The sequence below is a fragment of the Notolepis coatsorum genome, assembly GCF_963971535.1.
Source record: "Notolepis coatsorum genome assembly, chromosome: 17".
Taxonomy (NCBI): Eukaryota; Metazoa; Chordata; class Actinopteri; order Aulopiformes; family Paralepididae; genus Notolepis; species Notolepis coatsorum.
Window position 1 is genome coordinate 110,928,351 of NC_140181.1, and position 26,146 is coordinate 110,954,496.

At 44.5% G+C, this 26,146-nt stretch overlaps 1 protein-coding gene across 1 annotated transcript; it reads left to right on the forward strand.

The window, feature by feature from the left end:
* Positions 1-1,087: 1,087 nt before the first annotated feature.
* LOC311244549 (uncharacterized protein) lies at positions 1,088-26,146 on the forward strand. The gene is made up of 7 exons (XM_084334123.1): positions 1,088-1,388; positions 2,466-2,531; positions 3,304-3,385; positions 3,483-3,561; positions 8,367-8,433; positions 16,455-16,603; positions 22,976-26,146. The coding sequence occupies exons 1-7, from the start codon at positions 1,278-1,280 to the stop codon at positions 24,402-24,404; spliced, it is 1,983 nt and encodes a 660-aa protein (XP_084190249.1). The 5' UTR covers positions 1,088-1,277; the 3' UTR covers positions 24,405-26,146.

Below are 26,146 nucleotides of genomic sequence, written 5' to 3' on the forward strand. Positions count from 1 at the left end.
AGCACCTCCAAGCTGCTGCAACCACAACGCAACCAGCACCACCCAAGCTGCTGCAACCACAATGCAACCAGCACCTCCAAGCTGCTGCAACCACAACGCAACCAGCACCACCCAAGCTGCTGCAACCACAACGCAACCAGCACCACCCAAGCTGCTGCAAGCCTGCAACCACAACACAACCAGGACCACCCAAGCTGCTGCAACCACAACGCAACCAGCACCACCCAAGCTGCTGCAAGCTGCAACCACAGCAGCACCCAGCAGCAGCAGCAGCACCCAGCAGCACCCAGCAGCAGCAGCAGCACCCAGCAGCACCCAGCAGCAGCAGCAGCACCCAGCAGCAGCACCGAGCAGCAGCACCCAGCAGCAGCAGCACCCAGCAGCAGCAGCACCCAGCAGCAGCAGCAGCACCCAGCAGCACCCAGCAGCACCCAGCAGCAGCAGCACCCAGCAGCACCCAGCAGCAGCAGCAGCACCCAGCAGCACCCAGCAGCACCCAGCAGCAGCAGCAGCACCCAGCAGCACCCAGCAGCACCCAGCAGCAGCACCCAGCAGCACCCAGCAGCAGCAGCACCCAGCAGCAGCAGCAGCACCCAGCAGCACCCAGCAGCAGCACCCAGCAGCAGCACCAGCAGCAGCAGCAGCACCCAGCAGCACCACCAGCACCAGCAGCAGCACCCAGCAGCACCCAGCAGCAGCAGCACCCAGCAGCACCCAGCAGCAGCAGCACCCAGCAGCAGCAGCAGCAGCACCCAGCAGCAGCAGCAGCACCCAGCAGCACCCAGCAGCAGCAGCAGCACCCAGCAGCACCCAGCAGCAGCAGCAGCAGCACCCAGCAGCACCCAGCAGCAGCAGCAGCAGCACCCAGCAGCAGCAGCAGCACCCAGCAGCAGCAGCAGCAGCACCCAGCAGCAGCAGCAGCAGCAGCACCCAGCAGCACCCAGCAGCAGCAGCAGCACCCAGCAGCACCCAACAGCAGCAGCAGCACCAGCAGCACCCAGCAGCAGCAGCAGCACCCAGCAGCAGCAGCACCCAGCAGCACCCAGCAGCAGCAGCACCAGCAGCAGTAACCCGTGACGATGTGAGCTTGTAGCAGCAGCAGGAGGACTCAGGAGGACGGGTGATGATTCACGGTCAGGGGCTCGTCCTCGTTGAACTTGAATCTAAACGTTGAATCTAACTCTGATGCCGGATGACAGCGACGAGCCGGGTGACCTGTTTGTTTCGCCTGATCTGACGCTGCCTCGGTGGTGACATATCTATAGAACAGTTTATTGATGATGGAGGACGACTGCCTGTGTGAGTACGACTCCACCTGGGACACGGAGAGTGATGGAGACGAGCCGGAGAGACGAGCCGGGCAGGACAAGAACAAGACCTGGACGCTGGTTCGTGCATCACTCCTCCTGTTCGATCCGTTATAATAATAACGTTAGTCACCGTCAGTGGGCGAGATATCAGCACTAGGCCAGGATCGATGACACCCAGTCTGAGGCTAGCTGCTGTTAGCTCGTGTTACCGTAGCAACTGGCGTTAACCTCGAGGTTTATTATGGGCTTCAACTAGCAAACATACGACCTGCAGTATACATGCATGTTCAAACGTATGACCTGCAGTATACATGCATGTTCAAACGTATGACCTGCAGTGTACATGCATGTTGAGTTTAGTGTTGCGTGGTTTGGGATCAGCAGGTTAGCTTGGCTTCATGTTGGCTAGCTTAGCTAGCATCGGTGGTTAGCTTGTTGGCTTCTAGCTTGTGTTGGTACCGTTACCATAGATACTGATCATAACTCATAATGTTGGTACCGTTACCATAGATACTGATCATAACTCATAATGTTGGTACCGTTACCATAGATACTGATCATAACTCATAATGTTGGTACCGTTACCATAGATACCGATCATAACTCATAATGTTGGTACTGTTACCATATATACTGATCATAACTCATAATGTTGGTACTGTTACCATAGATACTGATGCTGCACCATCATAACTCATAATGTTGGTACTGTTACCATAGATACTGATGCTGCACCATCATAATTCATAATGTTGGTACTGTTACCATAGATACTGATGCTGCACCATCATAACTCATAATGTTGGTACTGTTACCATAGATACTGATGCTGCACCATCATAACTCATAATGTTGGTACTGTTACCATAGATACTGATGCTGCACCATCATAACTCATAATGTTGGTACTGTTACCATAGATACTGATGCTGCACCATCATAACTCATAATGTTGGTACTGTTACCATAGATACCGATGCTGCACCCATCATAACTCATAATGTGACGTGTTGGCACATTTCCTGTTGTATTGGGATGTCTGATCAGGATGTATTGACTTGTATTCATAGCGATCTTAAACCAATATGTAGGCTGATGTTGTGAGTCTTATTTGCCATTCGAGGTATTCATTTAGGCTAAATTACTACTTTTCAGTTCCACCCCACACCCAGGAACATGAGGGCAGCCAAGGACATGCAGAACTACAGGCGATCTTATCCAGTAAGTGACAACTCCAAACACTATAATATTAAGGCTACGGTGTCTTATCAATCACACGTGAACACACACACACACACACACACACACACACACATCCTCATTTTGCACTCTCTCACACACAAACACACTACAAAAAAGGTCACTTTAAAAATACATAACTGTTTATTGTATATTATTAGTGATGCACGATATATCGGCCGCCGATATAATATCGGCCGATATGGCCGTTTTTTTACACATCGGTATCGGTCCGATATCAAGATAGGGCCGATATTATAATTTTTTTTTTTTTTTTTTTTTTTATCTTTTTTTTCTTCTTCTTACATGTTTTGGCCTTAAATAGTTTCAAAATATCAGTCATTTCTGAAAATAAGTTACAAAAGTAAAAAAAAATTATGCGTTTTGGAAAATAGCTCTTTATTTGATTATCATAAAAAAGTGTTTTCTATACAGAGATATCGACATCGGTAAATATCGGTATCGGCCAGAACAGCAATATTAATATCGGTTATCGGTATCGGCCACAATTTTCACATCGGTGCATCACTATATATTATTGTACATAGTGTGTTACAATGCTTCTTAGCTTAGCACTGTATTGTATTTTATTGTATTTTATTCTTATTACTTTATCATGTCTTTTATTATCTATTCTATCTTATTGTATTTTTGCACATGGCCACCTTCATTTCACTACATGTCTGGGTGTGTATGTGACAAATACATCTCTTGAACTAGAGTAACCTGAGGATTTGGTTTGTCCCCCCCACAGAATCTTACAGATGACGAGTGCTCGGAAGACAAAATGAATAATTTGAAATTCTATCTCAATCAGTTTCCCTCTGCTCCTGATGGTAAACCCGTTTGACTTTCTTTCCAGGTGTTTTCATTTTTGTCCAAAAGTATCTAGTGTATCTACTGACATGATGCCTCCTTGCTTATTTTGCATAGACGTCTACATCGAGTCATTTCATAAGGAATGGAAAACGGACTATAAAAGGCTGGAGAGGGTGCACTCCTACATCCAGTGGTATGTATCGTTCATGGTTCTGTCCTGAGGTGTTCAAAGCTGGAGGTGGTTGATCTGGAATGGCGTGATGACAGACATCAGAGCGGGCTACAGTAACTAAGTTAGCCTGGGTTTAGGAGGCAGTAACAAAGGTTCAGTTGGCTACAGTAACTAAGTTAGCCTGGGTTTAGGAGGCAGTAACAAAGGTTCAGTTGGCTACAGTAACTAAGTTAGCCTGGGTTTAGGAGGCAGTAACAAAGGTTCAGTTGGCTACAGTAACTAAGTTAGCCTGGGTTTAGGAGGCAGTAACAAAGGTTCAGTTGGCTACAGTAACTAAGTTAGCCTGGGTTTAGGAGGCAGTAACAAAGGTTCAGTTGGCTACAGTAACTAAGTTAGCCTGGGTTTAGGAGGCAGTAACAAAGGTTCAGTTGGCTACAGTAACTAAGTTAGCCTGGGTTTAGGAGGCAGTAACAAAGGTTCAGTTGGCTACAGTAACTAAGTTAGCCTGGGTTTAGGAGGCAGTAACAAAGGTTCAGTTGGCTACAGTAACTAAGTTAGCCTGGGTTTAGGAGGCAGTAACAAAGGTTCAGTTGGCTACAGTAACTAAGTTAGCCTGGGTTTAGGAGGCAGTAACAAAGGTTCAGTTGGGGATTTCTACTCAAATGTTAGTGGAATTTCAGAAGCTCTGACTAGGTTGCATTGTATTTGGTGATTTGTCAACATCGTTATTGAATGCTCTTGTATAGCTTTCCTTTGAGAGTCACAAAGTGATGTCATTTTCACACCTGGAATTCTAATAATTCTGTGTGAAATACTCTTATAATAAACGTAAGATGTAGAAATGCCTACCATCGAAGCAGCATCAATGTCAAAGATTGTTTTCAAAACTTTAGCCAATAAAACCAGAACATTCCGACTGTAGGCTATAAGGTGTTCCATAAAGCTTCCATGTCAGTTGGGTCATGTGACGAGTCCACAATGCAACACAGCTGGCCGTAACGTGGATGCCTTCTGGCCATCACCTCCTGTCTTTGTCAACACTGATGTCAGTTAATGCCGTTAGCTAGCTAGCTAGAAACTTCACGGCAATGTGTGATTTAGTTTTCCCCCCTCGAAATGCTGGAAGATGTGTGGCCCACGCTCTGACTGTAGAGACGCTCGGGCGTCATTACCAAGAGGGGAGGATGACGGCTGCAGGAGTGTATTGTATATCTCAAGCTTCGTTTCCTGTAAAGGAACACGCCAACTTCTTGGGAAATTAGCTTATTTGCCATCTACCCTGGAGTTAGACAAGCAGCTACATGTATACCCTTTTCTTCTCTGTGCATGCATTAGGCTTAGGGAACAGCCACACCGTTAGCCTAGCTTAGCGTCATTCACTGAAAGTAGGTCTGCCAGTGTAGCGTCGTTCCCAACAGTCACGAAATACACTCCAAATACAACTTTCCTGTAAACATGTTGTGACCTGTGTATTTACCTGGCAGCAGTGGTTCGGCACAAAAAGAAAAGTGAGTATATATCTGCTTAGAAAACGAAAATGTCTTATTTAAAAGAAAATCTCCACGTGGTAAATACACAGGTCACAACATGTTTACAGGAAAGTTTTTGGAGTTGTATTTGGAGTGTATTTTGTGACTGTTGGGAACGAGGCTACACTGGCACACCTACTTCCAGTGAATGACGCTAAGCTAGGCTAACAGTGCGGCTGTTCCCTAAAGGGTATGTATCTGCTTGTCTAACTCCAGAGTAGATGGCAAATAAGCAATATGTCCCAAAAGTACTGGGTGGAAGTAGTGGGGGAGGGGAGGGGGGGTTAGGGCTCATGACTCATCACCACAACATCCGCTCCGTGTCCTACATCATGCTAACCCTAACCCTAACCCTACATCATCATATGTATTGTTCTGTAGAAAACGTGCACACACTGAAGCTAACCGCAGTAACTACGCAAACCGTGACACTGAGAAAAATGGCTTTAACGTTATTTGACTATCCAGTGATTTTGTAGTTACTGCAATTCTTTATACCCCTTTTCTCTAGAACGGAGCAACTCTGTCACAAGATAAAACGGATATTGAGAGGTTTTTAGTTACTGCGGTTAACCAGGGTTTCCCATTAATTACCTAGACTGTGACGGCCCGCGGTCTAATTAGTCCTGCCACAGTTGTATGATGAACCAAAAAAAATATATAAAGTTTGCCAATAGGGATGTATCCGTAGTATTGGCAGTGGTAGTAGTCGTTAATAGTAATCCACTATATTTTTGTATTTTCTAAAAAATTAACCAGTTAAACACACGTAACCATTTTTGCTTCATTTCTTTGATGGCTCAAATGTCTGCTCTAGTCCAGTGGTTCCCAAACCTCTCCTCGAGACACCCCAGCCGGTCCATGTATTTGTTAAATTCCACCACCAGCACACCTTGATTCAACTAATAAAGGGCTAGTTAAGTTTAATCGGGTGTGCTGGTGGTGGAATTTAACAAATACATTGAACGGCTGGGGTGCTTCGAGGAGAGGATTGGGAACCACTGGTCTAGTCGATTTTGTGTTTTGAGCACAAAGTTCATCATAGATCTAGCCTCTTTATTTTGCTCTCAAAGTGCACCAGATTGATGCATTTAACTTTAAAATGTACACACAAAAAAAAGTTACGGGGGAGCATGCCCCCAGACCCCCCTAGAGGGCCGTAGGTTCACCCACCACAGTCTCACTGGGTTAACAGCTCTCCTACTGAGAAAACACATATCAAGGCTTGAGTGTTGCAGAACTGTAAAGAGCACAGAAAAGATTTACATAAAACGTGTCATACTCCCTGTGCAGTACCCCACTGGTCCCACTGGTAGGGCCCTACTCCCTGTGCAGTACCCCACTGGTCCCACTGGTAGGGCCCTACTCCCTGTGCAGTACCCCACTGGTCCCACTGGTAGGGCCCTACTCCCTGTGCAGTACCCCACTGGTCCCACTGGTAGGGCCCTACTCCCTGTGCAGTACCCCACTGGTCCCACTGGTAGGGCCCTACTCCCTGTGCAGTACCCCACTGGTAGGGCCCTACCCCCTGTGCAGTACCCCACTGGTCCCACTGGTAGGGCCCTACTCCCTGTGCAGTACCCCACTGGTCCCACTGGTAGGGCCCTATGGAATCTGCCATCGCGGAGGATTTCACGGAATTGAGATATTAACACGGAATTCTGAATTATCGCGGAATGGCGTGGAATTTGCTTAAATTATACATTGGTTTTCATATAAATCAATCTTCACTACGACTTTAAAGCGGTGGCACGGTCTACGGAGATGCAGAAATGACAATCACCAAATCCATTCTGAGACAATGGAACGCAGTGCAGCGCACGTCAGACTGAGTAGCCAAACGTTACACTATAAAAAACGAACTGGATAGTTGATTTAACTTTATTAGCTGAAATATTCTAAAATCATTAAGTCTGCTATAAGCCATAATTCATTCTCCCTATCTGTGTGGTGTGTGTGTGTTTGTGCGAGCACCCGTCCCATCTCTGGTCTTTGGAAAGACCAGATGAGGTCAGAGGAGTTTGATGGTATTTACTGAGGATGGCCATAAAACGTGTCATACTCCCTGGCCATCTCTTTGAAAGAAATTACATTTTTGCAGTTTCTTTTTCTTTAACAAATTATTATTTTGTATTTAACTATTTAATCATTATTTAGTTATTATTGCACTGGCAGTTGAACTGCATTGAACTGAACTGGCACTGAACATTGAAATGCACTGGCACTGTTTGCAAATGTACTGTTATTAAAGTTAAGTTAAAAACATAATTTTGTAATGTTTTTTTTTTTTTGGTTAAATGCAAAGGAAAAAATATTAAATCAGAGAAATCTGAAAACGTATTTCATAGGGCCATGCACTGGGGACTGTTTGTGTGTCCATCCATACCGCCAATGAAATCTTTTAGCCTAATTTATATTCATATGTGTTTCAGAACAAGGCATGACTCAATAACTTTATTGTGGCCTACTTTTGTTTTCAAATATTTTTCGATAGTCTAAACCTTATCTTTCCAATTAATATCAATACATCCTGTTGGCTATATAATATGTGAAGGCACACATTGGATATATCACATGTGAAGGCACACATTGGATATATCACATGTGAAGGCACACATTGGATATATATCACATGTGAAGGCACACATTGGATATATCACATGTGAAGGCACACATTGGATATATCACATGTGAAGGCACACATTGGATATATCACATGTGAAGGCACACATTGGATATATCACATGTGAAGGCACACATTGGATATATCACATGTGAAGGCACACATTGGATATATCACATGTGAAGGCACACATTGGATATATCACATGTGAAGGCACACAGTGGATATATCACATGTGAAGGCACACATTGGCTAAGGCAGTTGTCAGTTAAGGCCATGGGTAGGTAGGGAATTTATTTTATTTTTTATTTTATTTTTTCCCACGGATAGGAATTTCTTTATTTAATTCAAATGTTCACGACAACATGGATGCATGTACTATGTTTAATAATCCATAATACTAAAGGTTTGACTAAGATTTTTATGAAAATCTATTGTAAACATTTTTATTTTAAAATTTTAATATATATTTTTTTAAACTCATAAAATAAATTGGGTCGCACCTAAATCGGCAGGGACGGTCGGCCAAACAATTTTTTTCTTTTAGGCCTAATTACATTGCTGCAATTCTTATAATTTTACCAGGAAAAGGAAATCCAAATTTATATACTGGCAAGGAAGAGTTGACTGTTCGTTGGTTTAATACATTTCTTTCTCTGATCTGTGGTTTTCAGGCTATTTCCGCTGCGGGAACCCGGTGTCAACTACATGGCTTCAGAACTCACCAAGAAGGAGATCGAGGTGAGGCCACAGACCTCCACCGTGTCTCTGACTGAGGCCACAGACCTCCACCGTGTCTCTGACTGAGGCCACAGACCTCCACCGTGTCTCTGACTGAGGCCACAGACCTCCACCGTGTCTCTGACTGAGGCCACAGACCTCCACCGTGTCTCTGACTGAGGCCACAGACCTCCACCGTGTCTCTGACTGAGGCCACAGACCTCCACCGTGTCTCTGACTGAGGCCACAGACCTCCACCGTGTCTCTGACTGAGGCCACAGACCTCCACCGTGTCTCTGACTGAGGCCACAGACCTCCACCGTGTCTCTGACTGAGGCCACAGACCTCCACCGTGTCTCTGACTGAGGCCACAGACCTCCACCGTGTCTCTGACTGAGGCCACAGACCTCCACCGTGTCTCTGACTGAGGCCACAGACAAATAGTTTTTCAATATCAAAAGCAAAATTCGCATGTGGTGTACCGTGTAATCCTCTTCCAGCTGCTGAGGTGTTGTGTGATGTGGTGTATCTTCCAGCTGCTGAGGTGTTGTGTGATGTGGTGTATCTTCCAGCTGCTGAGGTGTTGTGTGATGTGGTGTATCTTCCAGCTGCTGAGGTGTTGTGTGATGTGGTGTATCTTCCAGCTGCTGAGGTGTTGTGTGATGTGGTGTATCTTCCAGCTGCTGAGGTGTTGTGTGATGTGGTGTATCTTCCAGCTGCTGAGGTGTTGTGTGATGTGGTGTATCTTCCAGCTGCTGAGGTGTTGTGTGATGTGGTGTATCTTCCAGCTGCTGAGGTGTTGTGTGATGTGGTGTATCTTCCAGCTGCTGAGGTGTTGTGTGGTGATGTTTGATCTCATGGTGTGGTGCCAGTGTTTCCCCCGCGGTGCTGTGCTGCGCGCGTGCCGCCGGAATCCATATTAGCGCATGCTGCCGGAGAAATAACTTATAACTACCTCAGAATAGGTTATCATGTTCATGTTCATGGAGTCATGTGAATCTTCTAGGATGTTGTTGGTGTCCGCTGACACTAGAAGTGCTCTGGAGGCCCAGGTAGCTGACACTAGAAGTGCTCTGGAGGCCCAGGTAGCTGACACTAGAAGTGCTCTGGAGGCCCAGGTAGCTGACACTAGAAGTGCTCTGGAGGCCCAGGTAGCTGACACTAGAAGTGCTCTGGAGGCCCAGGTAGCTGACACTAGAAGTGCTCTGGAGGCCCAGGTAGCTGACACTAGAAGTGCTCTGGAGGCCCAGGTAGCTGCATATTTGTACACTGCAAAAAAAAAAATCTTATCAAGTGAAAATATCTTGTATTTGGTACAATAAGTCCAATATTGAGTAGAATTATCTTGAATTATCTTATTCCACAGATAATTTAGCTTATTTTTTTCTTGATTTTGGTCAATTTAATCTTGTTTTAAGAAAATGTTAATCTTGTTTTCTTAAAACAAGATAAAATTGACAAATCAGAAAAAAGCTAAATGATCTTCCAGTGGGATAAGATAATTCTACTCAATATACTTATTGTACCAAATACAAGATATGTTCACTTGATAAGATAATTTTTTTTTGCCGTGTAGTTGTAATCAAAGTAAATGTCAAGATTAACACTTTCAGTGCCAGCAGGGGGCGCACGATTTAGTGCTTGAATGCCCACCATCCACTTCAATGTTAGCGTTAATAACGCCTAATCTATGTTTTAAATTATGGCTATGTGTCTAATCTGCCCGTCGCTTATCAATGACTCGTTTTGCAGTCAACATTGTCGAAGCGGATTGTTTTTTTATCGGTTCATTTCCGTTTTATAGCATTTTGAAAAGCCCTCATTTTCAAGGAAAATAAAAAGATTCCATGATAAACAGACGTTTACTGGAATATTCTAGAATACACAAAAACTTTGTAATTTTTCGGCCTATTTATGAATCGTTTTCAAATAAACGCTAGATTATCGATAGTATTATGTGTACGTATGCATGCTGGGGCCGCAAGCTTAAAATCGATTCTCTGATTTCCTCAAAGCGATCGTGCACACACACACACACACACACACACAGGGAACAAACTTAACTTTTTGACTTACCAGCCATTTGGTTTAAAAACTACCAGCCAGGCAGATTTTTTACCAGCCAAAAATTAAAAATTGCTTTTTAGTATATCGCCATGTGTTATTATTACTATATAATACTCTCATATGCTATTTTCAATTAATATCATAAACAACATAAGGAATATTAGCATAATTTTGAGTGGACTGAAGGAATGAGTCAGCGTTAATAGTTTTAAATGCAAATAATTTATTGAAACATAGAAGTGGGGTCGGGGACACACACACTGTTTCAACTTACCACCCCCACATCATATTGTAGTCTAGTCTGTCTTCAAACTTCCACTCCTCTCGAAACCTTTTTATATTTGAATATCAACATTATCTGTGCATCCTCAGTAATCCTCAGTTTACTACAATATACTCCTCTCCTGAGTCCTGACTAGTGACTTCATCGTCTTTCCAAACGCACGCACACACACAGAGAAAGGGAGAGTGCCCCCCCCCCATTTCCCTTTCCCCAGTCCACACTGTCTGCTGTTCTCTATGGCTCTGCCGCTGATCAGGATTAGCTTGTTAGCTTACGCTAACATAACGTTCATTTCGGGCGATGTGGGCATAAAGGAATGGCGACGATGCAGTGCATGTTAGATGCATTTGACCCGTTGTGAGAAGAAGAAAAAACCACAGACTTATTTTGGCTCGCAAAATAGGCGCACTGCTGTGTAGCTCTGCTCTCAGGGAACAAACTTAACTTTTTGACTTACCAGCCATTTGGCTGGTAGATTTAAAAAACTACCAGCCAGGCAGATTTTTTACCAGCCATTGGCGGTTGGCTGGTACTTATTTTGTTCCCTGCACACACACATAGGGGACACGTTGATATCTCAGCGAATACAACTCTGATTATCCCAAGACTGGTCAAATAGATTCCTTACCTCAGATCAGATGTTCTCCAAAAAGATCATTCCAATTCCTGATCGCCATTCCAAAAATCGATCACTACTGTCTACTATCCCTGATTCCCGTCCCGCGATGACTTCCATGTTCATCAGACTTCTTGCCAGCACAAGGAACCAGCTGGCTCCGCCTCTACATATCACTGATCCCAGGTCACTCTAAGCGACTGACGTGCAGTTACTCAGGGATAGACGATAAGGGGGCGCTTTTTTCCATTCTGAGCTCCTGATGGGGCTGGTGTACCAACGGGAGACTCGGTTGAAATATGATTTCAGATCGCTAATAAAACAATAAAACGATATTTGTTGTCGTGGGCATTCAGGCATTGGGCTGATAAAACGTCATATGACGTGATGGGCACTGAAAGTGTTAATGACATGCCTCAACACTTGTACACTATTTGTATTGAACATAGATATCAGGGCTGTCCCCGACTAAGGATTTGGATAGTCGACTATGATTGGCCAAAATTTGCCGTTAGTCGACTATTTAGTCAAAGAAAAAAAAGTATTATATATTAGTGCTGTCACGCGATTAAAAAAATGTATCTAATTAATTACAGGATTTGTAATTCATTAATCTAATTAATCGCATTTTAATCGCATAACCATTTTATGCCTGATATTCTATATTCTATAATCATAGTTCAGTACTGTATCTACAAAATGTTCTGTTTAATCATCTTCCATCTATTAATTTGCTTCGATTTTTCAGGTATGGTCAATTTGAGCATGGTGTTATTCACAGTCAAAGATTAAAAAAAATGTATTGATATTCTCATTTGGTTAATTACAATTTACTCAAGCCTAGTAACAGACACAGTATTTCTGACACTGAGAATACATTCCCTGAAATCCATATATTTCCCTAGAATCAGATACCAAGAACATTTAATGGACCATATTAAAAAAAAGTCTGTAAATGTGTATTCTACGTTCTTATGGAATGAATGAGATAAAAAAAGAAATTGTAATTAATTTTGAGTTAATTTTCATAACGCTGTGTAATTAATTTATCTAATTAACGTGATAAACTGACAGCCCTGTTGACATTACACACACTTTTGCAGTCAACTGTCAACCTGAATTAACATTCAGTATTCAATATGGTCTGATATTAACTAGGGGTGGGAATCACCAGTTTCATCACGATACGATATCGATTCTTTGGACAACGATACGATATTATCCGATATCACAGTCTGCCACGATACGATAGGATTCAGGTGCCTGCGATCGATATGAGATGATATTATATGCCCATTTAACACAATCAGTAACATTTAAATCAACAAAAAAAAAGGCAATGGAAATATCATTTGACATTTTTATTTTTGAGCTCTTCCAGACATTTAAATGAAAAACAATCTATTGTTTTTAATACAAATAGACCTCCTGTTCACTGTTTTTGGTTCGTTTTTCTTTTTTTCTTCTCGATATTAATATCCTATTCACTGTCACAGAGCTGTATTTTGGCTGGAAAAGGCATATTGGGAGTCCCAAGGTGCAGTACCGGCCAGATCCTGTTAGTGGGGCTATCCCGAGAATGCACCCTCCTTCCCAGTCTCTCTGCCTATGGCTCTGGGTTAGCTTGTTAGCTTACGCTAACGTAACGTTATCTTCGATCTTTAACGCGACGTGGGCATAATGGAGTGGCGAGGATTGCAAAGAAGGTTAGATGCATTTGACCCGTTGCGGAATAAAACAGCAGGGACATGTTTTGGGTCACAGAATAGGCACACTAGTCTTGCTCTAGTGACGCTCTAGACACTACTGCTGTGTGCTGTTGATGTTAAACGGAGTTTCACAACACTGGGAGCGGGGCGATGACGTCGCCGGATTTTCTAAATAAGAGTATCGCAATATGAATCGATCTTTTTACGTTGCATCGATCCTATTTGATTATTGATAATAGATCGATATATCGATCTGGATCGATGTATCGTCCCACCCCTAATATTAACATTCAGTATTCAATATTGTCTGATTCAATATTAACATTCAGTATTCAAGTAGAACAGCTAGCTAGCCGTTGTGGACACTCACCTTTCCACAGCAAAACGGTCGGCAAGGCACCTTGGTTGAGAAATGCAGGTTTCAGTCTGTGTTGTTTGAGAATTGTTGAATATATATAGAACACAAATGTTCTAGAATGTTCTATTATGACATCGTACTGTGACCACAAATATTCTAGAATGTTCTATTATGACATCATACTGTGACATCACAAATGTTCTAGAATGTTCTATTATGACATCATACTGTGACATCACAAATGTTCTATTATGACATCATACTGTGACATCACAAATGTTCTAGAATGATCTATTATGACATCATACTGTGCCATCACAACGTGAGTTCCATTTTAATAATATAAATAATATAATAATATGGTAAGGCTGTCCCCGAAGCCTGTTTTTGGGATTCAAACTTCGTCAGGGTTCTTCGAACGACGTTCGAACCTTTATTTATTACCTTTATAGAACCTTTATAGTTACTTATTCTTTTTTTAATTATTTTTATTATATATCCTCAAACTAATCCTCAATTTGAAGTCTGTAAATGTGTATTCTACGTTATTATGGAATGAATGAGATAAAAAAAAATAAAAGTATAAAAAAAATATATATATTTTGTAATTAATTTTGAGTTCATTTTCATAATGCGATAATTTGCTGTGTAATTAATTAATCTAATTAACGCGATAAACTGACAGCCCTAATATATATATATATATATATTTTTTTTTTTATTTTTTTTTTATCATTCCATTTTGGCTGTGGGGGTGCTTAATGTCTGAAGGAGTCGACTGAAGGCTTCTTGTCCTCTGCAAAAGCATGCAATTGGTCCACTGATGGATACATCTTGATTTTGTCTAGTCTAGTGTGTTCATTAAATGGGTGAAATCCTCTTTCAGTGCCTCTGTGCCTGTTTTGTAGGCAGTTAGCCTCTGGTATGCGTGCCATTAGCGTTAGCCACGCTTCTAGGCCTCTTTTCTTTTGGAAAGAATGATAAAAAAATACAAATAATAAAATAAAAATTTATAAAATGTTTTTATTTATTTTTTACTAAGAGGTTGGCAGTCGACTACGGCTCCTTTCGACCGACTAATCGACTAATAGGGGTCAGCCCTAATAGATATAGATAACACTACAACAGCACTTTACACCTAAGAAGTCTCAGTGGCATAGGCTACATTCTGCCTTAGAGCATTTAATTTTCCTGGGCTTTTGAAAGAAAAGCTCCAGGGCTCTTTGGTGGGGAATTCACTGGTAGGTTGATGCTGAGACGCATACAAGCGGCCAGATGTTCTCCCTGCAGCCTGTTCCTCGGGTCAGTATTTTACATTAAGCACCCCCCACAGCCCAAATGAAATGGTAAAAAAAAGATTAATAAAAAAAAAATTATAGTGTAGTTCATAGCAGCGGCGGTCCTAATTCAGCAGCGGTGCAGCGCCACTGCTGAATGCATATAAGGGAAACACTGGGTGTATCTTCCAGCTGCTGAGGTGTTGTGTGATGTGGTGTATCTTCCAGCTGCTGAGGTGTTGTGTGATGTGGTGTATCTTCCAGCTGCTGAGGTGTTGTGTGATGTGGTGTATCTTCCAGCTGCTGAGGTGTTGTGTGATGTGGTGTATCTTCCAGCTGCTGAGGTGTTGTGTGATGTGGTGTATCTTCCAGCTGCTGAGGTGTTGTGTGATGTGGTGTATCTTCCAGCTGCTGAGGTGTTGTGTGATGTGGTGTATCTTCCAGCTGCTGAGGTGTTGTGTGATGTGGTGTATCTTCCAGCTGCTGAGGTGTTGTGTGATGTGGTGTATCTTCCAGCTGCTGAGGTGTTGTGTGATGTGGTGTATCTTCCAGCTGCTGAGGTGTTGTGTGATGTTGTGTATCTTCCAGCTGCTGAGGTGTTGTGTGGTGGTGTTTGATCTCATGGTGTGCTCTCTGCTTCCAGCTGCTGAGGTGTTGTGTGGTGGTGTTTGATCTCATGGTGTGCTCTCTGCTTCCAGCTGCTGAGGTGTTGTGTGTTGTGTGATGTGGTGTTTGATCTCATGGTGTGCTCTCTGCTTCCAGCTGCTGAGGTGTTGTGTGATGTGGTGTTTGATCTCATGGTGTGCTCTCTGCTTCCAGCTGCTGAGGTGTTGTGTGATGTGGTGTTTGATCTCATGGTGTGCTCTCTGCTTCCAGCTGCTGAGGTGTTGTGTGATGTGGTGTTTGATCTCATGGTGTGCTCTCTGCTTCCAGCTGCTGAGGTGTTGTGTGATGTGGTGTTTGATCTCATGGTGTGCTCTCTGCTTCCAGCTGCTGAGGTGTTGTGTGATGGTGTTTGATCTCATGGTGTGCTCTCTGCTTCCAGCTGCTGAGGTGTTGTGTGATGTGGTGTTTGATCTCATGGTGTGCTCTCTGCTTCCAGCTGCTGAGGTGTTGTGTGATGGTGTTTGATCTCATGGTGTGCTCTCTGCTTCCAGCTGCTGAGGTGTTGTGTGGTGGTGTTTGATCTCATGGTGTGCTCTCTGCTTCCAGCTGCTGAGGTGTTGTGTGATGTGGTGTTTGATCTCATGGTGTGCTCTCTGCTTCCAGCTGCTGAGGTGTTGTGTGGTGGTGTTTGATCTCATGGTGTGCTCTCTGCTTCCAGCTGCTGAGGTGTTGTGTGATGTGGTGTTTGATCTCATGGTGTGCTCTCTGCTTCCAGCTGCTGAGGTGTTGTGTGATGTGGTGTTTGATCTCATGGTGTGCTCTCTGCTTCCAGCTGCTGAGGTGTTGTGTGATGTGGTGTTTGATCTCATGGTGTGCTCTCTGCTTCCAGCTGCTGAGGTGTTGTGTGATGTGGTGTTTGATCTCATGGTGTGCTCTCTGCTTCCAGCTGCTGAGGTGTTGTGTGATGTGTGATGTGGTGTTTGATCTCATGGTGTGCTCTCTGCTTCCAGCTGCTGAGGTGTTGTGTGATGTGGTGTTTGATCTCATGGTGTGCTCTCTGCTTCCAGCTGCTGAGGTGTTGTGTGATGTGGTGTTTGATCTCATGGTGTGCTCTCTGCTTCCTCAGGCCTTCAAGAAGAGCGAGGAGGCCGGCCGCCGCCTGGTGGAGTCCTACGAGCTCATGCTCGGCTTCTACGGCATGCAGCTGGTCAACCGGGACACTGGGGAGGTGAGGCGCGCCGAGAACTGGAAGGAACGCTTCGGAAACCTGGAGCGGTGAGTAGGGTTGGGCATTGTTTGGATTTGAACGATTCCGATTCTCCATTTCGATTCCTGTTCTAAACGATTCTCGATTCCGATCATTTGAGGGTCACAGCTTATTTCGCAGGAGAAAACATTTATTTGAAAAATCCTTTTTTCGTACTATTCACATTGTCAGTTGACTTGATACAGTTGAATTTGGTTGCTGTACTGTAACTAGGGTATTCAATTACGTAACTTCAAACTTCAATAACTGTAAAACTGAAAAGGCACATATGTACATGAAACTCTTAACTTAATACTTTTGACACTTTATTATAGTTTGATATACCCATATTTATCATATTGTAATATTATTTGGGCCAGTACTTTTCCTACATCTCTTCATAAACTTTTTATATTGCAAAATAAATTCACAAGGCTTGCCACTACTTCTAATCACCATGAACCATCTGCTCCTCTTTTTAAGCAACTTAAAATACTATCAATCGTTGATATTAATGTATACCAGATATGTATTTTTATGTTTTAACTGCACTTTTAATTTAGATTTATTTCCTCTTGTTTTCCATAATCTTTTCATATCAAACTCCAGTATTCATTCATATCCAACAAGCAGGGAACAAACTTAACTTTTTGACTTACCAGCCATTTGGCTGGTAGATTTTAAAAACTACCAGCCAGGCAGATTTTTTACCAGCCAAAAATTATAAATAGCTTTTTAGTATATCGCCATGTGTTATTATTACTATATAATACTCTCATATGCTATTTTCAATTAATATCATAAACAACATAAGGAATATTAGCATAATTTTGAGTGGACTGAAGGAATGAGTCAGCGTTAATAGTTTTAAATGCAAATAATTTATTGAAACATAGAAGTGGGGTCGGGACACACACACACACACTGTTTCAACTCACCACCCCAGCATCATATTGTAGTTGTCTTCAAACTTCCACTCTCGAAACTTTTTTATATTTGAATATCAACTGTGATCAATTAGAAAGCGGCCATTAGTGACAACACACTACAACCACAATGTGAATATGCACCACAGACAGTAAGTATCCCTCCACCATGTGAAAGTAATACGTAACAGTTGTTTTTGTTATTATTATTATTACTTTGATTATTATTGTTATCATTATTATTATCTTCTTATTATCTTAATATTATGAAAATTGTTTTATGAACTTATTTCACTTGACTTTGGTTTTTGTGTTTATTTTTTTTAATCTAATGATTTAATGAGTTGAGGCCACGTATAGGCCCATCTGGGTCTCTTGCCTCTACTCGGCACCTTTATACACTTTCTGTCATGGTCAATGTGTTTACTGTTTTGCTGAAATGGTGTGAAATAAATAAATTAAATACAAATTTAAAATAAACTGAAACCTGCTGTCATGTACAGAGGTCTAACGACCATACAGGATAGTAACTGGGCAGGTGGTACATGAGCAGAAACAACCCCCTCAGTAGAAAAATGCTTCTCAAAACAGTCCCGGGTAGGCAGATAGTAAACAAAGACGTTTTTCAAATGGTAAATTATGTTTATTGTAATGTGGGGCTTCCAACCCACGGCCTTTTCCCAAAGGGAAAAGGGATGTTGTCAGTGGGGATTTCAACCCACAACACACACAAAGGAAAAGGGTAAGGGGAGAACAAACAAGGTGAAAACAATAATAAACAAGGCAAACCCTAACCACACAACCACATGCCACGTGGTTGGCAATCTGGGACCGAAGGAACACCACTCTAACCATGTAGTTTACAGTGTAGGACGAATCTAATATGGCCAACAATATACCTACCCCCCACAGGGTTTGGTCCACGCAGGCAGCACATAATCAAAAGTCCACACACCGTGGCAATTGGCATAAACCAGCAAAATAATAATAACTACACAAACAGTGGCAACCAGAGGCAACCTCACTCCACTTGGTCACTGGCAAAATGAAACAGTGAGTCGCCCCGACGTGTGTGTGCTGTCAGCTACTTGTGCACCCGTCCCTCTTGATGTGATTGCCATCAGCTGTCCCTCATTAGGCAATCAGCACCCTTCAGTATAGGGACGGGCAGCACCTGATAGGAAGAGAAGAAGAGATATCATTAGCTCTCATGTTCACACACACACACACACACATACAAACGATACTAATCTGATGTTCACATGGTCTTCCAAATACAGTAATAATGATAATGACCAACCCACGTACGTCACACCTCCCCCCATAAGAGCGAACCCGCAGGGTTAGCAAAACATTATCACTTATTATCAACCAACATCCGATTAGCACCAACAGAACAAAAATAAATAGAAATCACACTCCATATAGGCCACATGCCCCTATTTTGGGCCCACACGGTCAACCACCACCTCACCCAATACCAGATGCATCAGCCGTCGGACGTGGCTGGCACATTCCTCATACCGAGGCCATGACGGTATGCTGTAGTCAACCATACGCGAATTGCTCAATGGTGTTCGCACTCCCAACATCAACCCTGTGCGTCCTGTAAGGCACATTAGAACACAACACAGCATGTGAAACAACAGTCCTGTCACATCTCAACTCCGACGAGACGCGGGCAGGACTTTTCATTAGCCTATTCACATGACACCAGCGTGTCCTCCTCCGCCGCCCGAGCGTATGCAACATATACTTAGTGGCAGACACCTTTCCTCTTACCACATAAGGTCCTGAGAACCGGGCAGTGAGCACCGTACTAGGCATGGGCAGCACAATAAACACCTCATCCCCCGCCTCAAAATGCTGCGTCACCGCCAACTTGCAAAACTCACCACAGACAGAGTCACCCAACGCTAGACCTTGGTCTCGCTTCCGCTCCTGTGCCCTAGAGACAGCACAAATAGAAGGGACATTGGGGTGATTATCAATCAATGCATCACACAATAAGTTAGTAAATGGAGCGTCTCCAACCTCCAACACAGGGACGACCTTACCCCCAGCGATATCATTCCCCATGACGAAATCCACGCCCTTTACGGGAAAACATGGGCGAACCGCGACCGGAAAGCAACCTGTGATCAGTGCAGACTGTACATGCACCTTATGCAACGGCACACGCACACACCCCATGTCAATACCTCTCACCAATCCGCTCGACCGACAGGAGTCCACATCCAATGGTAATACATCAGCCAGGATGAACGATTGAGAGGCTCCTGTATCACGGAGTATTCTCACCCGTTGGTAGTCCCCAACTTTACCCGACAGGGACACACAACCATCAAACAAAAAGGGCTCAAAAGAGCTATGCTGGTCAGGACATGACATTGTACCAATCAACCCCACCCCTTTCGGTTCCTGGGCTGACTCCCTGGTCTCCTGTCGATCCCTTAGCGCATGACAGTCCTTCACAAAATGCCCTTCTTTTTTACAATAATGACACACCTTTTCAGACGGCGGTGAGCGTGGTCGGAATGCTCGCTCGTCACCCAAGGCATTTCGAGACGGCGGTGAGCGAGGTCGGAATGGTCGCTCGTCACCTCTGCGATACGGCGACCCCGACGGAGAAAACGCGCCCCCTCCTACATACACACCATTTCGTACAGAAACATTTTTGTGGATCATTGCTAACTCGTCACACAAAACTGCAGCTTCCTGGAGGGTAGAAACCTTCCGCTCCTCTAAATGTATAATCATGTGTTCGGGCACACATTTTTTTAATTGTTCAATGAGGATTAACTCGCTCAAAGCCTCGACCCCATCCACCTTACATGCTTCACACCAACGAGTGAACATCGTCCGTTGTTCATGGGAAAATGCCACATGTGTTTGCGAGGGAGCTTTACTTAGTGCCCTAAACCGTTGCCTATACGCTTCCGGCACCAGTTCATATACGCGCAAGACAGCACCCTTCACTTTCTCATATACCATGCTGTCCTCCTTCGATAATAACTGGCATGCGTCCTGAGCCCTACCCGTGAGCCTATATTGCAATAATAGTGCCCACTGGTCCTTCGGCCAATGCGAAGCCCACGCTACCCGCTCAAAATTAGAAAAATATGTCTCCACCTCAGACTCTCGAAACAAAGGAACCATAGAAATATGCTGCCCAATATTAAAAATGCCCTGGTAACCTTCAGATGAGGGAGAAGAAGAGCCACCCCTCTCCAACTCCATCCTCCTTATTGTAATCTGGAGCTCTCTATCCTTCTCCTCTTTCTCCCCCTGGAGCACTCTCTCCTCCCTTCTCTCTTCTCTGTCTCTCTCCTCTTTTCTCTCCTCTTTTCTCTCCTGTCTGTCTCTCTCCTCTTTTCTCTCCTGTCTGTCTCTCTCCTCCCTTCTCTCTTCCTTGTCACGCATAGCAGCTCTTTCCTCTGAAACAGAGGCACGTCCTGAGTGTACAGAATTATCACTGTCAATCTCCTCAGCCTTGGCACCGCTACCCCTCCGTTCCTGTATAGCACCACCTGTTCCCTCACTGGACTCACCAGACGCCTCGTCATGCGTGACGTCCTCCGAGTCATTTCCCCCGGCTACGGGCAAACTTAATATCTCCCTATCAACCAACCCAGTGAGCACAATTGCTTTCACCTCCTCTTTACTTCTTGAACTTTGGACCGCAATGCCATAATGCTTGGCGACCCCACACAATTCAGCTTTCGTGCAGTCATCAATCTGATCCCTCGTAGGATCCGCCACAAACAAATCCAAAGTAAAAGCCGCCCCAGCCATAGTCCCTACAGAATATGACTACACCACAAATAACCTACGCAAAATAACACAATAATAATAAACGAATCACAGGTGACAAGAAAATACCCCCTCACCAACTCCACAATATCCGGGCGTAACACATTTAATCATTACATTCCGTAGTATACAGCTCAACCACTCTGATCTACTGCCCACATCTACCATCTATGAAAACAATAAATAAATGCAGGTCTAACCACCTAACTAGGATCACCCACGTCACTCTAGCATACCCCAGCTAAACTACTCCCCTGCCGGGATGAGGCTACACATATCTTCAGTCGCTTACCGATTTCATTGCGCACTCCACCGGAATTACGACGCGTGCCCCCCACCCGCTAACCAAGTAGGCGATCCCCCTGTTACCTATGTGGCAGAAAAAACAGATTAGTTCAAGCGTATCACATACAACAATGGTTTACATCAATCAAACTGTGTAGCACGGACAATGGAACCACACTAACTTACCCATTAGAAAACGCTATCTTATCTCACCTGACATGCTTCAATCGACAAGTCACCCCGTTATTTTACCAACAAGGAACCATACAATTGCGCAAACTAACGAGCCCCCATGTCATGTACAGAGGTCTAACGACCATACAGGATAGTAACTGGGCAGGTGGTACATGAGCAGAAACAACCCCCTCAGTAGAAAAATGCTTCTCAAAACAGTCCCGGGTAGGCAGATAGTAAACAAAGACGTTTTTCAAATGGTAAATTATGTTTATTGTAATGTGGGGCTTCCAACCCACGGCCTTTTCCCAAAGGGAAAAGGGATGTTGTCGGTGGGGATTTCAACCCACAACACACACAAAGGAAAAGGGTAAGGGGAGAACAAACAAGGTGAAAACAATAATAAACAAGGCAAACCCTAACCACACAACCACATGCCACGTGGTTGGCAATCTGGGACCGAAGGAACACCACTCTAACCATGTAGTTTACAGTGTAGGACGAATCTAATATGGCCAACAATATACCTACCCCCCACAGGGTTTGGTCCACGCAGGCAGCACATAATCAAAAGTCCACACACCGTGGCAATTGGCATAAACCAGCAAAATAATAATAACTACACAAACAGTGGCAACCAGAGGCAACCTCACTCCACTTGGTCACTGGCAAAATGACACAGTGAGTCGCCCCGACGTGTGTGTGCTGTCAGCTACTTGTGCACCCGTCCCTCTTGATGTGATTGCCATCAGCTGTCCCTCATTAGGCAATCAGCACCCTTCAGTATAGGGACGGGCAGCACCTGACAGGAAGAGATATCATTAGCTCTCATGTTCACACACACACACACATACAAACGATACTAATCTGATGTTCACATGGTCTTCCAAATACAGTAATAATGATAATGACCAACCCACGTACGTCACACCTGCTGAAATAACATTGCAAATTGGCAGCAGTCTAAAAAACAAAGAGCTGCAGCCCAGGTGGGTGTTGAGATATGAAACTAAATATGTGACAAATTAATAAAAAAAATATATATATATATAAGATACCGGAAGTTGGAACCGGTTCCTATTGGAACCGGTTCTCGGTGCCCAACCCTAGCGGTGAGTCACCGGCAGTATTTTCATATCTGCCGCTTCCGAGATATTCCTTTTTTTGTTTCTTCTTTTAACTCTGAACTCTCGCCTCTCCCAGGAATATGCACAACAACCTGCGCATCACCCGCATCCTGAAGAGCCTGGGAGAGCTGGGCTTGGAGCACTATCAAGCCCCGCTCGTCCACTTCTTCCTGGAGGAGACTCTGGTGAAGAAGACTCTGGGCAGCGTGAAGCGCAGCGTGCTCGACTACTTCCTGTTCGCCGTGCGGGACAAGCAGGAGCGGCAGGAGCTGCTGCGCTTTGCCTACCTCCATTTTGAACCGAAGGACAAGTTTGTGTGGTGCCCCAGGAAGATCCAGAAACAGCTCAAGAGAGCTGAGAAGAGGGCGGAGGCCGCGGGGAACGCAGATGGAAGGGACGACGTTACTCTGCGGGCTAAAGGCAAAGATGGAGAGGCTGGGGCGCCACCCAAAGATGAGATGGGCGTAGTGGACACTTCCCCAGAGGCTCGGAAGGAAACCGATAAAGCGGCAAGTGGAAACAAAGACAAACACTCCGAGGGTTCATCTGAACCAAAGCCAGATGCTGGGACTATTGGAAATGGTAACGCAGAGGCTGAATCTGAAGAAGAACCTCTGGAAGACGGTAGCGGTTGTGAAGGCAGTGAAGATGTTGAGGAGATGGACCGGTCCAGTCCGGAGACCATGCAGACGAAGCCTGAGGCTAATATCGATGGAGGAGATTCTGCCAAATCCAAGGACCCGAATCAGGACCCGGTGAAATCCGCAAAACCCGACGGGGAGGCGGAGTCGGAAAAACCACAGAAGAAGAAACGGGAGGATGACGACGAGGTGTTGCCTGGCAACAGTAGTCTCGCCGTGGATCTGGTCAACGGGCAGACGGAGGAGAGCGTCCCGGATAACAACCCCTCCGGACCGACGGCCCCATTGGCGTCGACGCCCCTCAAGACCAAGCCGGAAGGGTCCTCTAAACACTTAGCCTCCCCTTCCTCTGGACGGAAGATCGCAAGGACTGACTTTATTCATGTGCTAGATAACGGAAAGGAAGGCCGAGAGTTGGCACAGGACACGCGTGTCGACCAACAGGAAGGCGCTTCGGCCCCGAGCAGGGCACCAACGAGCGCCGACCACGACCAACAGGAAGGCGCTTCGGCCCCGAGCAGGGCACCAACGAGCGCCGACCACGACCAACAGGAAGGCGCTTCGGCCCCGAGCAGGGCACCAACGAGCGCCGACACGCGTGTCGACCAACAGGAAGGCGCTTCGGCCCCGAGCAGGGCACCAACGAGCACCGACACGCGTGTCGACCAACAGGAAGGCGATTCGGCCCCGAGCAGGGCACCAACGAGCGCCGACACGCGTGTCGACCAACAGGAAGGCGCTTCGGCCCCGAGCAGGGCACCAACGAGCGCCGACTACGACCAACAGGCCAACGGAAAGGACTCTGAGGAGATGGATGTGGAATCGAGCCTCCCAACCTCTAACCAGGACACAGGGGATTCATGAACATATGACAGCAGGGACTTTGACGGTGAAAAACTAAAGAGTTATTGGTTGTAATTTGAAAACTGAAGGGCAGAGTATGTGTTTCCAGGCCTTATTGTTTCTTTTACCCTCTTTTATGTTTTAGGGATTACTTTTAAGACTGAATCAATTCATGAACTTACACTATGGTGAACTGGGGTTAGTTGAACTAACTGATATTTTTCTATACATGGTTAAAGCTGCTCTATGTAGTTTTAGGAATTAAACATGGACCTCTGAAATGGCAATAAAGCTAGTGATGGTGTGTAGCTTTAAAGCTAGTGATGGCGTGTAGCTTTAAAGCTAGTGATGGCGTGTAGCTTTAAAGCTAGTGATGGCGTGTAGCTTTAAAGCTAGTGATGGCGTGTAGCTTTAAAGCTAGTGATGGTGTGTAGCTTTAAAGCTAGTGATGGCGTGTAGCTTTAAAGCTAGTGATGGCGTGTAGCTTTATTAGAGAATAGTGTTGCAAGAGGATGACTGGACCCTCGGAACAACCAGCTAGAGAGTAACTGGTGTTTGTATTCCTGTCATCCTGCCACATTTGCAAAGAAGCCTCTTCTATGTTCACTTTTCATTCACTTGGCTTCAAAATGTTTAGTTTTCTTTTTTAATGTCATGAGATTTTAATTAAGTTTGTAGTACTTACAAGAGCTTATCGTCCAACTCGCAACACTACATAATGCAGCTTTAATCCTACAAATATCTAGGTTAAAGGAATACGTCCCCCCCTAAATGATTTCTGTATCAATTACCCGCCAGCGTTGCCTGGAATTCCTGAAGAAAAGGTTTTCACTCGTGCCTTTGACTGGAGGACGGAGACTCCGGAAATGGTATCCATTTCTGATGTAATAAAGTTGAATGGAGATTGTTTTTACAAACCGCAAAATTATATCAAATTATTTAGCATTTTAAGCCATTTGTACCATGGCTGAGCATCAATGAGCAAGTCTGAAGGGTCTTCGTGACGCATGAGTTGTCCAGGTGCGTGATGTGATTGTGCATGAGAGGATTTTCCACCAAGTGGTTTATTTAGCAAAGATACATGTGTTTGGGAAGTACTGTGCATACGACTGGATACCTGAGACTTAGATTATACTGCATGGGTAGAGTGAGCGTTTGTAAATGGACCTTCTATTGTTTTGCTGCTGTTAAAAAAGAATCCCCATTCAACTTTATTGTATGGCTACCATTTTCGGAATCTCTTCATCCTGAAAGCATGCGAATAAAAACTTGGAATTCCAGATAAGAATTATAGTTTATTTGGTAAAGTATTCCTTTAAAGGGGAATGCCACCCATTTTAAGAATTTATTTAAGTTCTTCCTGTGCCCCAGGACAGTTCAGTCAGTATGTTCTTCCTGTGCCCCAGGACAGTTCAGTCAGTATGTTCTTCTTGTGCCCCAGGACAGTTCAGTCAGTATGTTCTTCCTGTGCCCCAGGACAGTTCAGTCAGTATGTTCTTCCTGAGGACAGTTCAGTCAGTATGTTCTTCCTGAGCCCCAGGACAGTTCAGTCAGTATGCTCTTCCTGTGCCCCAGGACAGTTCAGTCAGTATGTTCTTCCTGAGGACAGTTCAGTCAGTATGTTCTTCCTGTGTCCCAGGACAGTTCAGTCAGTATGTTCTTCCTGTGCCCCAGGACAGTTCAGTCAGTATGTTCTTCTTGTGCCCCAGGACAGTTCAGTCAGTATGTTCTTCCTGTGCCCCAGGACAGTTCAGTCAGTATGT